Consider the following 15,376-nt stretch of genomic DNA (forward strand, 5'->3'; position numbering starts at 1 on the left):
TTATTAAATCATGTTGAGTATGGCCGTAGGGCTCGAATAAACTTCCTTTCTTTCTTTCTCTTTCTATATAAGTTTCATCAAGTTTAGTCTTACCCATCAAAAGTTATGAGCCTGAGAAAATTTGCCTTATTTTAGAAAATAGATCATAGGTCTAAAAGTCATACAATCTTGAAGAAAATCACACCATCAGATTTAGCGTACCAGAGAACCCTGATATGGAAGTTTCAAGCTCCTATCTACACGAATGTGAAATTTCACATTTTTTGTAAGAAGACCGATCATGGGTGTGTGTTTATTTTTGTTTTTTTTTTCCCCAGGGGTCATCGTATCGACCAACTTAGTCACAAAAAATATTTCTTCTTCTTCCTCTACTGGATTTTCTCGCATTTCCTTTTCTTGTAAGTTTGTGTCCAATTTTTATATGAAATGAGTAGTTTTCTGGGACATTGCCAGAAAGTGGATAGCTGCAGGCGAATGTGCTGGTTTGCTTTGTGAACATTAACTTTGAGCACATTAATGAATATAAATAAATACGAATGAGAGAAGAATTCTGGAAGAGGAGTATTTTTGATCGTGCGAATCAGCGAAAAATGTCTATGGTTTTTTTATGCCAACAACACAAAACTGCAAATTAATATTTTCTACTATAGAAAACCCACATCAATTGCTTGCGAAAACTTTCAATGATACAAGTGACATAACATTTTATTTTGATGCATTTGCAATGTCAATAAAGGAAAAGTTGTGGCCCATCAATAGCTACACAGAATTTCAGTTTTTACAAAAGTGGACGAAGCTTAATAAATTAAATTTGAATTAAAGTAAATTTTGCTTTTTGTTGTATGGTAGGAGCTCAAATTATTATCCTTGGATTGACAGACTTAATTTTGCTGATATGAGTATTTTAAGAATAAATTGTACAAAATATCTAGGAGGTTTAATTGATGAATGTCTTAGTTTTAGAAAAGATATAGATTATATTAGTCTTAAATTCGCTAGGAATGTTGGCATTTTAAGAAAGTTGAAGTACATTTTCCCAAAAGATATTTTAAGAACACTGCATTATTCCTTAATTTATCTTTATCTGCTATATTGTTGTACTGTTTGGGGCAGTACATTTCCTTCTCATCTATATCCTATTCGAGTTTTGAAGAATAAAGCGCTTCGAGTGTTATGCGGTGTTGGTTTTAAAGACTCGGTACAAAAGAGACATATAGATTACAAAATCTTGCCTTTAGCAGGACTTATTACTTTTTATCGAAGCCTGTTTATATATAAATATTTTCAAAATTGTTTGCCAATATGTTTTAAAAGTATGTTTGAATTAGGAAGTGATATTCATACACATTTTACGAGACAGTCCAATATAATTCATCGTCCGCTTGCTATTACCCCTAGATCTCAATTTTCTATTCGGCATCTAGGACCCCAAGCATGGAATTGTTTACTTACTTTAAGAAACATGGACCATTTTCGTAAATTTCGGCGGGAATTAAAACTATTTTGCCTTAATATTTATGGTTTTGATAGTTGAGTGGACCTCAAGTAGAGCCAAGATGTTGGTTTTGTTTTAGGCGATACTGGTCAAGTGGTTTTAGTTTCTTTTTGTTTTGTCTTTTTCGAAGTGTATTCCCGTATCGATCGAAATGCAGGATAATTGAATATTTTTTTTCTTTTTTTTTCTTCTTCTCCTTTTCTTTTCTTTTTTATTTTCCTCTCCTTTTTCGTATTGTTTTTATTTGTATGTGTATTGGGGTTGTAAGCCCAAACAATCTTTGCTTCGGGCCATTTCCTTGTTTTGTTTATTTATATTAAATAAAAAAAAATTAACTGAAAGTAAGGAGCGACATTAAAACTTAAAACAAACAGAAATTACTCCGTACATGAAAGGGGCTTTTCCTCCTCAACGCCGCGCTCTTTATGCTAAAACTAAGGAAAAGCTATTTAGCAAAAAAAAACTAACACGCAAACTTCGTTTTAATTATTCATTTGCCGCGAGCCAAAATTGAACCATGCATTAATTCGAAAACGCTCAGAAATTAAATAAAAAAATCTTTTTAACTGAAAGTAAGGAGCGACATTAAAACTTAAGACGAACAGAGATTACTCCATATATGAAAGGGGCTGTTCCCTCCACAGCACCCCGCTCTTTACAAAGTTTTTTACTGTTTTAAAAAGTAGAGTTGAGAGAAAGAATCAAACTTTAGCGGAAAGAGCGGGGCGTTGAGAAGGGAACAATCGTTTTCAGGTTCTCGGTGTTCACCCCCCCCCCAAAAAAAAAAAAAACTTTAAAAAGTTTTCTTCTTACGAGTTTTAAGCGGATTGAACATGGATTCTTCAAAATTCTAACGCGCCAGATTAGCATGTCTGAACACGAGTTCTGAGAAGACATTCGCCCGTGTTGAATACGGCACTCAAACGATAATCTGCACAAACCGTGTCGAACTCCGTGTTCGATGTGGGTTGCTTGAAAAGAAGGCTTTAGTATATTTTGAAGACTTTACTCCGGCTTTTCAAAGGCTTTACTTCAGGTATTTTGAATAAAATTTCATCTATCTGAAATCACCGATGTGCATACTTTCAAGTCTAAGAAGAATCATTGCCATTAACCTCCGTGATCGAGTCAGCAACGATGAACTCCACAAAATCTGCCATTAGCGGTTTGATTTGGTCACTATAATTAAACAAGGAAGACTCCGATGTTTTGGCCACATACTTCACCGCCCACACAACACCTTCGTCAAAGGCCTCAGATGTACACCTCTTCTGGAATGAAAAAAGCGACATGGGGAACGAAATAAAACAGAAAACGTGGCCTGCCTACATCAACGCTGACCTAGACCCAATCGAAAGTAGGGACGAAGATAGGAAAAAGTCCTGGCTCGAATTGATTGAATCACTTGCGAACGACCGAGACTCTTGGCTTACTACAATGACGAAGCTACTGGACGCCAGGGAGAGCTGAAATGCTTTAGTCCTGCTACAAGTACAAGTAAGTATACTTTCTTTAGTTCCCCACCTTCTTTGATTTTGAATTTAAAGGTCGCTTAAATCAAATTTAGTTAAATTAAGTTTCCATAATTTTTCTTTCAGGTCTTTATTTTTGATGAGCATCCTGTCCTGCTTACCCTTCTGGGGGCAGCCTTAGTGCTTGTGTCCGTTGTGCTTCTTGCTTGCAGAAAATGGGTAGAATCTAAACCTGAAGGATCGGCAACCCGAAACAGATTTAGGTTTCTTCTTATATAGAATTTCTTTAGAAGTGTAAATATGGAAGTTATTTATTTTTTATAGTATTTCAATTTTGTACATAAGACGATTTGTTAATGAGAATTTTCATACGATTTTTTCCAGTTATGTAACGTTTGATTCTAGAATTCGAGGAAAAAAACTCAAAGGTGGACAGATATAAGTAGGAATTTGTTTCAGGCAGAGTTCAGGAGGGTAGGGTGCTTGGGCTACTAAAAAGCTTTGAATTACGCATCAAAAATGTTTACATACATTTTGTTACGTTTTTACGAGTTAGACAATAGTTTCGGTGGGGGGTTCAAACCCACTATGACTCTCCCCTGGATACGGCCTTGGGCGTGGGGTACTGAATTCGAAAAGACGCAAAATAAAGTTACTACGTAGCTCTTAAATATAGGACGATGAAGAATATCTTGAGGTTCTGGGGGGGGGCAACCTTACTTCATTTTCAATAGATATCGTCCACAAGAAAAGAAGCATGTAGAACGCTTGAACTACACAAAGTTTTTGTAACCACTGACAGATGTAAATAGATATATTAGGCAGTTGGTCCTAGGGGGGGGGGGGGTGCTTGATGATTGTAAGCCGTTTGTATGGCACTTGGTATCTCCAAGTGGCATATAGCGACCGCAAATTCTGTCGGTTGGTCTGTCGGTCCCGGTTTGCAATTTTAGGCACTTCCAGGTAAGCTAGGACGATAAAATTTGGCAGGCGTATCAGGAACCAGACCAGATTAAATTAGAAATTGTCGAAATTAGAATTTTCGTTTCCCCGATTTGACCATCTGGGGGGGGGGTGGTGGGACGGTTAAATTGGAAAAATTGAGGTATTTTTAACTTACAAACGGGCAATCGGATCTTAATGAAATTTGATATATAGAAGGATATCATGTCTCAGAGCTATTATTTTAAATCCTGACTGGATCCGCTGACATATGGGGGGGGGGCTTGAAAACTCAGATCTTTTGTTTTAAATCCCGACTGGATCCAGCGTCATTGGGTGGAGTTGGGTGGGGAACCGGAAATCTTGGAAAACACTTAAAGCGGAGAGATCAGGATGAAACTTGGTGGGAAGAATAAAAATAAGTCCAAGATACGTGACTGACATAACCGGACCACATCCAGTCTCTCTGGTGGAGTTGGGGGGGGGGGGTAATTTGGAAAAATTAGAAAAAATGAGGTATTTGCAGCTTACGAACGGGTGATCAGATCTTAATTAAATTTGATATTTAGAAGGATCTTGTGCTTTAGAGCTCCCATTTTAAATACCGACCAGATCCGGTGACATTGGGGGGAGTTGGAGAGGGAAACCGGAAATCTTGGAAAACACTTAGTGGAGAAATCGGGATGAAACTTGTTGGGTAGAATAAGCAAATGTCGTAGATACGTGACTGAGGTAACTGTACTGGATGCACTCTTTTTGGGAGAGTTAGGGGGTGGGGTTCTGTGCCTTGGCGAGTTTGGTGCTTCTGGACGTGCTAGGACGATGAAAATTGGTAGGCGTGTCAGGGAGCTGCACAAATTGACTTAATTAAGACTTTTTCCCCAATTCGACCATCTGGGGGGCTGAAAGGACAGGAAAAATTAGAAAAAATGAGGTATTTTTAACTATCGAGTGAGTGATCGGATCTTAATGAATTTTGATGTTTAGAAGGACCTCGTGCGTCAGAGCTCTTGTTTTGAATTCCAACCAGCATTAAGCCTCTGATTTTCCTTTTAAATCAATTTATAGATTCTTAGAATTTTGCTAGATACCATATGAGCTCTTGGCTCTTCCGGCCTCGTCACAAGTGCCATATGAGCTCTTGTTATTTTTTCCTTTATTCTTAGCAAAAATAACTGTCATTTAAAATCACTGATGAAATTCTTAGGAGCAATTCTGTCGTAAAAGGTCTTTTCGAAAGTGTAAGTGAAAAGATATTAGGAGGGCTTGTGTCATACATTATTTTTCATAGTGAACGCGTTGGCGCTGGCATAGTAAAGAATGATGTTATTCACACGTTGATGCTCTTTTTTCTGGCCTCATCATAGGATTATGATAGGAAGTCATGGGAAGGCAATCGATCAAAAGTTCTTAGGTGTTGTGCTTTTTTTTAAGTAGCAAAGTACCGATCGTAGATCGGTGTCATCGTAGTCACACAAGGTATCGGATCAAATTCCGTGGTAGCCATTATAAGTAGTACGGCCAAAACGCTCAAAAAGCAGGCTTCCAAAGGCAGCATGGTGCGCGTATCCCCAGTGAAAAGGGCAAAAAATTATGATAGTATTTTGCTGAATACCCCAGGCCATCTGTTTTGATATCGTTGATGACAATTCGTAAAGTTTGGGATATAAGTATGTGTGCGCGTAATTACACGTAAGTATGTTTAAAATTTCTTTTTAAACCAACATAGAAAAAATTTAGGACCTACACGAATCCCCAATTTATCTCCCAGACAATTATCCAGAGTTACCGAAACCACTCTCCTCTGAGAAACTTTAAACTCTAAGAAGGATAGGTACCACCTAGATAAGAACTTCAAGGTGGTAATTTGCTTCAAGACTGTTTTCATAGAAATATTCATAGCTCTTTCTGCACACCAGAATAGGGATGAATCCTTCCACCACGCTGAGATTATTCCAAAAACCCCTTCAAAAACATTGGCCAAGAAAATTTACTTTTTTTATATTTTTCCCCTTCCCTCAGTTAGAATTGAAAGAGAAAGGCTACAGCTGATTCTTGGATTACAGAATTTATTCAACGACATGAAGGTGTGTTATTACCATTTTTAAGAAATAGCTTCCCTGTGAAAATGATTGTTTTAAATCGACGGAACTGAAATCTCTATAAGATCAAATAATAGTGATGTTGTGATAAAACCAATGTAGGTAAAAAAAAATAAAATAAATAAATAAATAAAAAAAAAAAAACACTACTAAAATTACAAACCCATCAAGTATTACACCGTCTGAGGTATATTCACTCGTGAACGATCCTCCTCTACCCTAATTAAATAAAAAAAAACTAGTTTTCAGCTGAAAGTAAGGAGCAACATTAAAACTTAAAACGAACAGAAATTACTCCGTATATGAAATGGATTGTCCCCTCCGCAATCCCTCGCTCTTTACGCTAAAGCTTTTAATTGTTTTAAAAAGTAGAATTGTGGCAAAGAGTCAAACTTTAGCGTAAAGAGCGAGGGATTGCGGAGGGGACAACCCATTTCATACACGGAGTAATTTCTGTTCGTTTTAATGTCGCTCCTTACTTTCAGCTAAAAAAATTAGTTTTTTTTTTTATTTCTGAACGTTTTTGAATTAATGCATGTTTGGTTTTGGCTCTCCGCACATAAATTATTAAAATGAAATTTGTATATTAATTTTTTTTTGGCTAAATGGCTTTCTCTTAGTTTTGATCAGACGATTTTGAGAAATAAGGGGTGGAGAAGGAGGCCTAGTTGCCCTCCAATTTTTCGGTTACTTAAAAAGGCAACTAGAACTTTTAATTTTTAACGAACGTTTAAAAAATATACGTAACTTAAGAATTAACTTACGTAACAAACTTTCATAACCTTATATTTTTATTATGTATACGAGGGGGTTCGTACCCTCGTTAATACCTCGCTCTTTACACTAAATCGTAAGTTTTGTCCCAATTCTTTAAGAATGACCCCTGAATCAGAAAGGCCGTAGAATATATAGTTGAAATTACTAAAAATACTTTAGCATAAAGAGCGAGGTATTTATCTCCTCCTAAATACCTCGGTCTTTATGCTAAATTATTATTAGAACCCCTCGTATTCGTAATAATATCTGTTCGTTTTAAGTTTCAATGCTACTCCTTTCTTTCATTTGAAAAAAGTTTTCATGTTTATTTTTCATTGTTTTCTTATAGTAATGCTAGAAAATCCTGCGCCCTTTTCATTGAATTTTTCTTCCCCCATGACTCCAAGATACAATACCAAGATTCATTCCTCCAAGGAAAGATCCTCCAACATAGCTCCCTCTCCTCAGCCCCACCCCCAAACAAAATAAAATCCCCCCAGAAAACGTCTGTACACTTCCCAATAACCATTACTATATGTAAAACCAGGTCAAAGTTTGTAACTTGCAGCCCCTCCCCCAGGGATTGTGGGGGAGTAAGTCATCCCTAAAGACATACTTATTATGGTTTTCGACTATGCTGAACAAAATGGCTATCTCAAAATTTTGATCCGTTGACTCTGGGAAAAAATGAGCGTGGGAGGGGGCCTAGATGCCCTCCAATTTTTTTGGTTTCTTAAAAAGGGCACTAGAACTTTTCATTTCCGTTAGAATGAGCCCTCTTGCGACATTCTAGGACCACTTGGTCGATACGATGTCCCCTGGGAAAAAGAAAAAACAAACAAATAAACAAGCACCCGTGATTTGTCTTCTGGCAAAAAATACAAAATTCCACATTTTTGTAGATAGGAGCTTGAAACTTCTACAGTAGGGTTCCCTGATACGCTGAATCTGATGGTGTCATTTTCGTTAAGATCCTACGACTTTTAGGGGGTGTTTTCCCCTATTTTCTTAAATAAGGCAAATTTTCTCAGGCTCGTAACTTTTGATGGGTAAGACTAAACTTGATGAAACTTCTATATTTAAAATCAGCATTAAAATGCGATTCTTTTGATGTAGCTATTGATATCAAAATTCAATTTTTTAGAGTTTTGGTTACTATTGAGCCGGGTCGCTCCTTACTACAGTTCGTTACCACGAACTGTTTGATCAAAGCTTCTATTTTGGCCATCACCCAAGAAATACTGGAGACTTGAAGTAAGTTTTTCTATCTTCATTCTAGCGTAACCCATGGTATCCATTATTTTTCTAATCGCTTGCGGTCTATTTATTAGAACTATTTTAAGGATTAATCTTTGTCCCTTCGACGAAAAATCACCTCGTTGATAGAGGGCCACGTTCGTCACAGCTTCACCAAACTTTATGAATTAAATTATCAATAAGCAACTGTTCAAACCACTGTCCAAGCAAAGAAATTTATCTATGCAAAACGCTGTCATCTAAATAGTTCAATGTATGAGATTAAGATTTTATTTACGTAAAAAACGGTCCGCACTCGCAGAAATACAAAACTTCCATTTTAAATAAAAATATATAAAAAGACGCACAAAGTTTAGAAGAAGAACAAGATATATATGCGTATCTTTTTAGCTAATGTAGGATCTTCGGTTAGGTTTCAAAATAAACTACTCCCCCTTTTCTCCTTCCTTTGTAAATGATTCTCACCGGCTTCAATTCATTAAAAAGTAGAAGGAGACAAAATGTATTGTTTAAAACCTTGTGAAGTTGGGGGGGGGATGTTTTGTTGTTTCTTCAGTTTTTTCGATGGTAACACTAAAAAAGGCATTTTAATGAAAATACAAGAAAAAATTATTTTTTGAAATTTAGAAAGGGGCAAAAAATCCAATCCTCCCTCAATTGACCCCACTGGCCTACCGGCATGATTTTATTTAATGACTCAACTCCAGCAGCGACAACGATTCAAATAATTGAAAACCGCATTCAAAAAGCTTTCGTGATAACCATAAAGGTTTGCAAAAACTTTTGCTCAAGAAGATTTTTTTTAAGTAACCATACACAATAGAGGAAAGAGTTTTTACTCAATTTAACTTTAAAATGGTCGCTGACATGCCCACTCTCAACAAAAAGATCATTTTTAATTCTTAACTTTTTGTCTCCGAGTTTTTACGTTTTATAGACTAAATTATTCATAAAATCCGAGTTTATGGTGTCCGAGTTTAAACGAATAAATACCTAAAATATAGAAACTCGGATAAATACTTTTACCAAAAGAACACGCATCCCCTTTTTAAGCAATTATTTCACGTTCAACGGAACCAGGCATATTATCACATCTCTTACCTTGACCAGTTACGCCTCAAAAACAAAAACAAGCAAAACATAGCTATAAACAGTTATGATCATGATTTATTTCAAACAAATTTACAAAGGCGGAAAAAATATTGAAGGCATGGGGGTAACTAGAGAGCAAGGGACCATCGTCCCCTCCCCTCAAATGTAAGAATTCTGGTGACATCCGTGGCACAAAACCACGTTGAAATCATTTATTCTTAGACAAAGTTCTCTGTTTTTCAGCATGAGCAACAATCCTTTCTCTAACGGGTAAGCCTTTCCTTCTCCTAACTTGATTAATATACGCCTGAGCTCGGTTCACAGTTATCTCAATATCCTCATCTTCTTCTTCGACATTCTCCAATGGGTCCCAGAATGGGTCTAGGTCTAATGTCTCCCAATGGCTGAAAATCAGTTGAGGAATTGCCAGTCCAGAAGCTTCAGTTCTAATTTCACTAGCAAAATGAAAGGATTCGATCACTGGTATGGCAGAACGTACAAGGAAAGTAGTTGAACCTTCTTGAATATCTTCAAGCAGTACTCTACCATGTCGACGTCCAATCACAGCATACACACGACCCAGAACATCTGCATTGACAAAAACATCACACTGATACATGGGAAGAACTAATCTCGGAGACCTGGCTTGCATAGCTCTCCTACAGGTATCTTTGACCATAGACATCACTTGGCCTCCGCTAAGAAAGACTCCTGAAACAACATCCCTCTCTGTATCTGCAATCCATTCTTCAACTATAAAACATACACCATGTAAAGGTTCTTCGCATAGGGGACCAGCAGCAGTTGCATACTGAAAACCACTAACAAAGCTGTAACCATAACGTTTCAAGTCAAAATTTTCGCTTTCTTCTGCATAATCTCCCCAAAATGATGCGTTCCTGAAGTTTCTCGTTCGATTTAGCAGTATATTAGGCCCACAATTACGTGGTCCAAAACTCCAAATTTCATTAACGGCATTCTCCCAGAAAGTACACCCGCTTTCTTTAAACGCAATCTCTAGTTTTCCTTTTAGCCTATTTAAGTTTGTGAATATATCAGTGCCATTCCGTATATCGTCACGATTTTTATTAGCCCCAGATATTTTTGCATTAACAACGTCACTTGCTACACGAATTAGCTCACTGTTTTCGTCAAGAATGCCAACAACTGTACCAGGAAGAGGAGCTGCTCTTATTTTAACACTACAATGACATCCTACAACGCTGCCTTCAACTAAATATTCAGGTTTTGCATATGCTCCCTTTTTCAAATCATCTGCGACAACTGTCTCCCTAAACGGTACAATAGGATCAGAGCACAAGACTTTAATACCAGCATAATGTTCTTCCAGGTCATTAATACATTTCTGAAGATGAATTTCCCCGGCAGTTGAGAGAATATACTCACCAGAATCGTCAATATAAACGCGCGCACAGGGATCAGCCTGGTTCAAAAGTTTCAAACCTTTTACAAATTGAGACATGTGAGTCAACTCTTTTGGTTGAATAGCTGTTTGTAATATTGGCATGCTGGAACCAATAAGTTCTGTAAAAGCAGGGCATGCTAAACTATCTGAAATAGTGGCACTTTTTATGATTGTATCTTGAAGTCCGCCTATGCCAATAATATTCCCAGGATAGACTTTCCCTATAGACTCCATTTCACGACCCATAAGTGCATATATTTTTCCAATACGGGAGCGTGTGATAGCCTTTTGAGAAAAAATGTCACCCACTTCGACCTCTTGTCTTTTATCTTTCAAACCTAGCTCAGGATCATACTTAGGACCTAGGATATATAATTCGTCACCTTCTGTAACAGTACCACTAAATATTCTACCAACAGCTATCATTATTTCTTGACTCGACCTTGTGTTATGGTCTTCACTTATTGCTTCACCTATGTCTACTTCCTCTTCACCTAACTTCAATCTTTCCATTTTCTGCAAGTATTTATCTTTTGCTTCACGGTGCTTTCGATCCATTTCCTCAGCAGTTAAAGTCTGCCGATTAATTCTAGTCACATACTGACCAGGAACAGAAATCATTTTTGATATGAAAATAATGACAGGAGTTCCTTCTTTACTATCACAACTAACAAAGAATGGTTTAAGAGCCTGCGTTTCTGGCGGCAAAGAAGAAAATGGCTTATCAAACTTGGATAACAGTCTTTCCACTCTTTTGTCAGACAGACCACACGGACTGGGAACTAAATCACAAACGCAGTCTAAGATACAGCCACCCATGGGAAGCCACTTTGACATAAATGATTGAATTAGCATTTTTGAATCACTTCTGTTCAGCTCTTGAGGCTTTATATGCACTTTGGTCATGCTTGTTATCTTTTCAATGATATTCTTATCCTTTTTCAAGAATGCATTATACACTGAGTATAGATTTTCAAGTACTAGCTGTACAAAAAGCGGTTTTCTACCTAATTGTTCAGCTTGATCCATTATGCACTTCGATTTTGCTGAGTAGTAAAAATCTCCCCATAGCTTCTCTAATAAATCTTTGTAGGAAACACCAAGCTTTTTAGCATATAAAAGAGCAAAGTCAGACAGTGTAAATCCCCATCCATCATATGCACTGGCCAATACAACGTTGCCAACAGATGGAATAAAGTAAACTTCAGAGTCATCTATATCTTCATCAGTGTGTACATTTTTTTCTGCCTTTTCCATAATCTCAGATGAAAACAGTTCACCAATCACAGCATTAACTTGTTCAATCACTCTTACAATTCGCTTGTATGCATCACCTGGAGTCATTTTCAACTCAGAGATAAGGCGGTCTATTTTATTCACAACTAGTATAGGCTTTATTCCTTCATTCCAAACTTGTTTCAGAACAGCTTTCGTTTGGGGTGCAACTCCTTCCACTACATCTACAACCACAAGAGCACCATCACATATTCTAACTGCTGTAGAAACTTCAGAGGTAAAATCAACATGACCAGGTGTGTCAACCAGATTAACTAAATACTCTTGTTCTTTAAACGTATGAGACAAGGATATACTGCTGCTTTTCATAGTGATTCCTCTTTCTTGTTCATCTTTTCTTGAGTCCATGTATCGCAATTGGCCAGCTAATTTCTGGGATATAATGCCATTGCTTGCAACAAGATTATCTGCCAGCGTGGTTTTTCCATGGTCAACATGAGCAACTATACAAATATTTCTAATGTTGTTTGCGTTCGACTGGAGTTCATGAAGTCTCGATGTGGTTAAAACAGGCATCCTAAAAAAGAATGAAAAATGATGAAAGAAATAGTATTACTGTAAAAATGATAAATCTCCCTATTTTTGTGAAAACCAAATTGGCCTTTCTGCTGGTATAGGTTTTCAGTGGGTTCATTGTATTCTGGATAATTTACTTGTTGAAGCTACTAGGAAGGAATTTGAATTACACCTGTGCACCCTGTATCTCTCCAAGACATTTGATATTGTTACCTATTCTCAGGCCATCAGGCCATGAGCAACAATACAAATATTTCTAATGTTGTTTGTGTTCGACTGGAGTTCATGAAGTCTCATTGTGGTTAAAACAGGCATTCTAAAAAAGTATGAAAACTGATGAAAGAAATAGTATTATTGTAAAATGATAAATCTCCCTATTTTTGTGAAAACCGAATTGGCCTTTCTGCTGGTATAGGTTTTCAGCAGGTTCATTGTATTCTGGATAATTTACTTGTTGAAACTGCTAGGAAGGAATTTGAATTACACCTGTGCACCCTCTATCTCTCTAAGACATTTGGTACTGTTACCTATTCTCAGACCATTTTTCCCCTTTTTAGTCACTTCATTAACATTTCAGCAGTTTGTCCTCTTAGATATTGGTATTCAAAATCTTTTGTGTGTGATTAAAACAAAATAAAAAAAAGAAACAGATAAGATGGTTTCAGACGGAATAATTTCAGGGCAGCGAGGGGTTCAGCAAGTAGCTGTCCATTTCCCCTCTATTACCAAATTTTGTATTTCTTTGGTCGTTTGTTCTTTCCCTTTTAATTGCATTTGTGATTTAGTAAATGTTTCTTACCTAGCTAATGCGGATGATATACTTTGATTAGGAGGACTAAAAATCCTTCTCTATACTGTCGGCTACTTTTCCATGATACTTTTACCATACTCACGCCATCACTGATTGCAGAAAGAAAATTCTTTTTAGTTATACCAAAATTGTAGTCAACTAAAGTAGATATAAGAAGAAAATCTTTGGCTAAATTATATTTAGTCACCACTCGGGTATGTTTCTTTGGAGGGTTTGCCCTAATCTTCAAAACAAAGATATCCAATCAATCTGAACATCTGTTTCCGTTTTTTATTATATTTATGCCCTTAGTTTAGCAATCGAAACCCAATATTGGTTTACAGACTTCCCTACATCGAGTTAAAACTCACGGAGTTTGCTGGCTAACTATTCCATGATCAAACAGTTCGTGGTAACGAACTGTAGTAAGGAGTGACCCGGCTCAATAGTAAACGAAACTCTAAAAAACGGAATTTTGATGCTAAAATATACATCAAAAGAATCAAATTTTCATGCTGATTTTAAATATATAAGTTTAGTCTTTGTCATCAAAAATTACGAGCCTGAAAAAATTTGCCTTATTTTAGAAAATAGGGGGAAACACCCCCTAAAATCACAGAATCTTAACGAAAATCACACCATCGCATTCGGCGTATCAGAGAACCCTATAGCAAATTTTTCAAGCTCCTATCTACAAAAACGTGGAATTTCGTATTTTTTGCCAGAAGACAAATCACGGGTGCGTGTTTATTTGTTTGTTTGTTTTTTTTTCTTTTCCCCAGGGGTCATCGTATCGACCAAGTGGTCCTAGGATGTCGCAAGAGGGCTCATTCTAACGGAAATGAAAAGTACTAGTGCCCTTTTTAAGTGACCAAAAAAATTGGAGGGCAATTTTTGCCCTCCAATTGCCTCCCACGCTCATTTTTTCTCCAAAGTTAACAGATCAAAATTTTGAGATAGCCATTTTGTTCCGCATAGTCAAAAACTGTAATAAATATGCCTTTGGGAATGACTTACTCCCCCACAGTCCCTGGGGGAGGGGCTGCAAATTACAAACTTCGACCAGTGTTTACATATAATAATGGTTATTGGGAAGTGTACAGTCGTTTTCAGGAGATTTTTTGGGGGTTTTGGGGGTGGGATTGAGGGGAGGGGGCTATGTGGGAGGATCTTTCCTTGGAGAAATATGTCATGGGGGAACAGAAATTCAATGAAAAGGGCGCAGGATTTTCTAAAATTACTATAAAAAAAAAACAATGAAAAAATAAATACGAAAAAGTTTTTTCAATTGAAAGAAAAGAGTAGCATTGAAACTTAAAACGAACAGAGATTATTACGCATATGAGGGGTTCTAAAAATACTTTAGCATAAAGAGCGAGGTATTTAGGAGGAGATAAATACCTCGCTCTTTATGCTATAGTATTTTTAGTAATTTCAACTATTTATTCTACGGCCTTTCTGATTCAGGGGTCATTCTCAAAGAATTGGGACAAAACTTACGATTTAGTGTAAAGAACGAGGTATTAACGAGGGTACAAACCCCCTCATATAGATATTAAAAATTAAAGATTATAAAAGTTTGTTACGTAAGTTAATTCTTAAGTTAGATAAATTTTTTACTAATAAAAACGTTCGTTAAAAATTAAAATTTATAGTTGCCTTTTTATGTAACCGAAAAATTGCATGGCAACTAGGCCTCCTTCCCCACCCCTTATTTCTCAAAATCGTCTGATCAAAACTAAGAGAAAGCCATTTAGCCAAAAAAGGAATTAATATTCAAATTTCATTTTAATAATTTATGTGTGGAGAGCCAAAACCAAACATGCATTAATTCAAAAACGTTCAGAAATTAAATAAAAAAAAACTATTTTTTTTAGCTGAAAGTAAGGAGCGACATTAAAACTTAAAACGAACTGAAATTACTCCGTATATGAAATGGGTTGTCCCCTCCGCAATCCCTCGCTCTTTACGCTAAAGTTTGACTCTTTGCCACAAATCTGCTTTTTAAAACAATTAAAAGCTTTAGCGTAAAGAGCGAGGAATTGCGGAGGGGACAACCCATTTCATATACGGAGTAATTTCTGTTCGTTTTAAGTTTTAATGTCGCTCCTTACTTTCAGTTAAAAAACTAGTTTTTTTTTATGTAATAACTACAAGTATCTACCCGCTCACAGGGCCCTGAGCTGTTTGTTACTTTCCTAGTTTGAAGTGTTTAAAACTTTTCTTTTCGTT

At 36.6% G+C, this 15,376-nt stretch overlaps 2 protein-coding genes across 8 annotated transcripts in view; one reads left to right on the forward strand and one right to left on the reverse strand.

The window, feature by feature from the left end:
- LOC136034397 (solute carrier family 35 member G1-like) overlaps window positions 1-3,341 on the forward strand; it is a 44,056-nt gene extending 40,715 nt beyond the window's left edge. For all 5 annotated transcript variants that reach the window (XM_065715549.1, XM_065715548.1, XM_065715546.1 and 2 more), the window contains exon 4: window positions 3,094-3,341. In XM_065715549.1, coding sequence (XP_065571621.1) covers window positions 3,094-3,246 — 153 coding nt within the window. In that variant the 3' untranslated portion in view covers window positions 3,247-3,341. The remainder of the gene's footprint in view (window positions 1-3,093) is intronic.
- LOC136034395 (elongation factor-like GTPase 1) overlaps window positions 1-15,376 on the reverse strand; it is a 40,095-nt gene that overhangs the window by 14,525 nt on the left and 10,194 nt on the right. For 2 of the 3 annotated variants that reach the window (XM_065715544.1, XM_065715542.1), the window contains exon 2: window positions 9,172-12,355. The exons of the other annotated variant lie outside the window; for it this stretch is intronic. In XM_065715544.1, coding sequence (XP_065571616.1) covers window positions 9,325-12,354 — 3,030 coding nt within the window. In that variant the 5' untranslated portion in view covers window position 12,355 and the 3' untranslated portion in view covers window positions 9,172-9,324. Of the gene's footprint in view, window positions 1-9,171; window positions 12,356-15,376 lie in introns of those variants that run through there. 3 annotated transcript variants of the gene reach the window in all.

Source organism: Artemia franciscana, chromosome 13, assembly GCF_032884065.1.
Source record: "Artemia franciscana chromosome 13, ASM3288406v1, whole genome shotgun sequence".
Classification (NCBI taxonomy): domain Eukaryota; kingdom Metazoa; phylum Arthropoda; class Branchiopoda; order Anostraca; family Artemiidae; genus Artemia; species Artemia franciscana.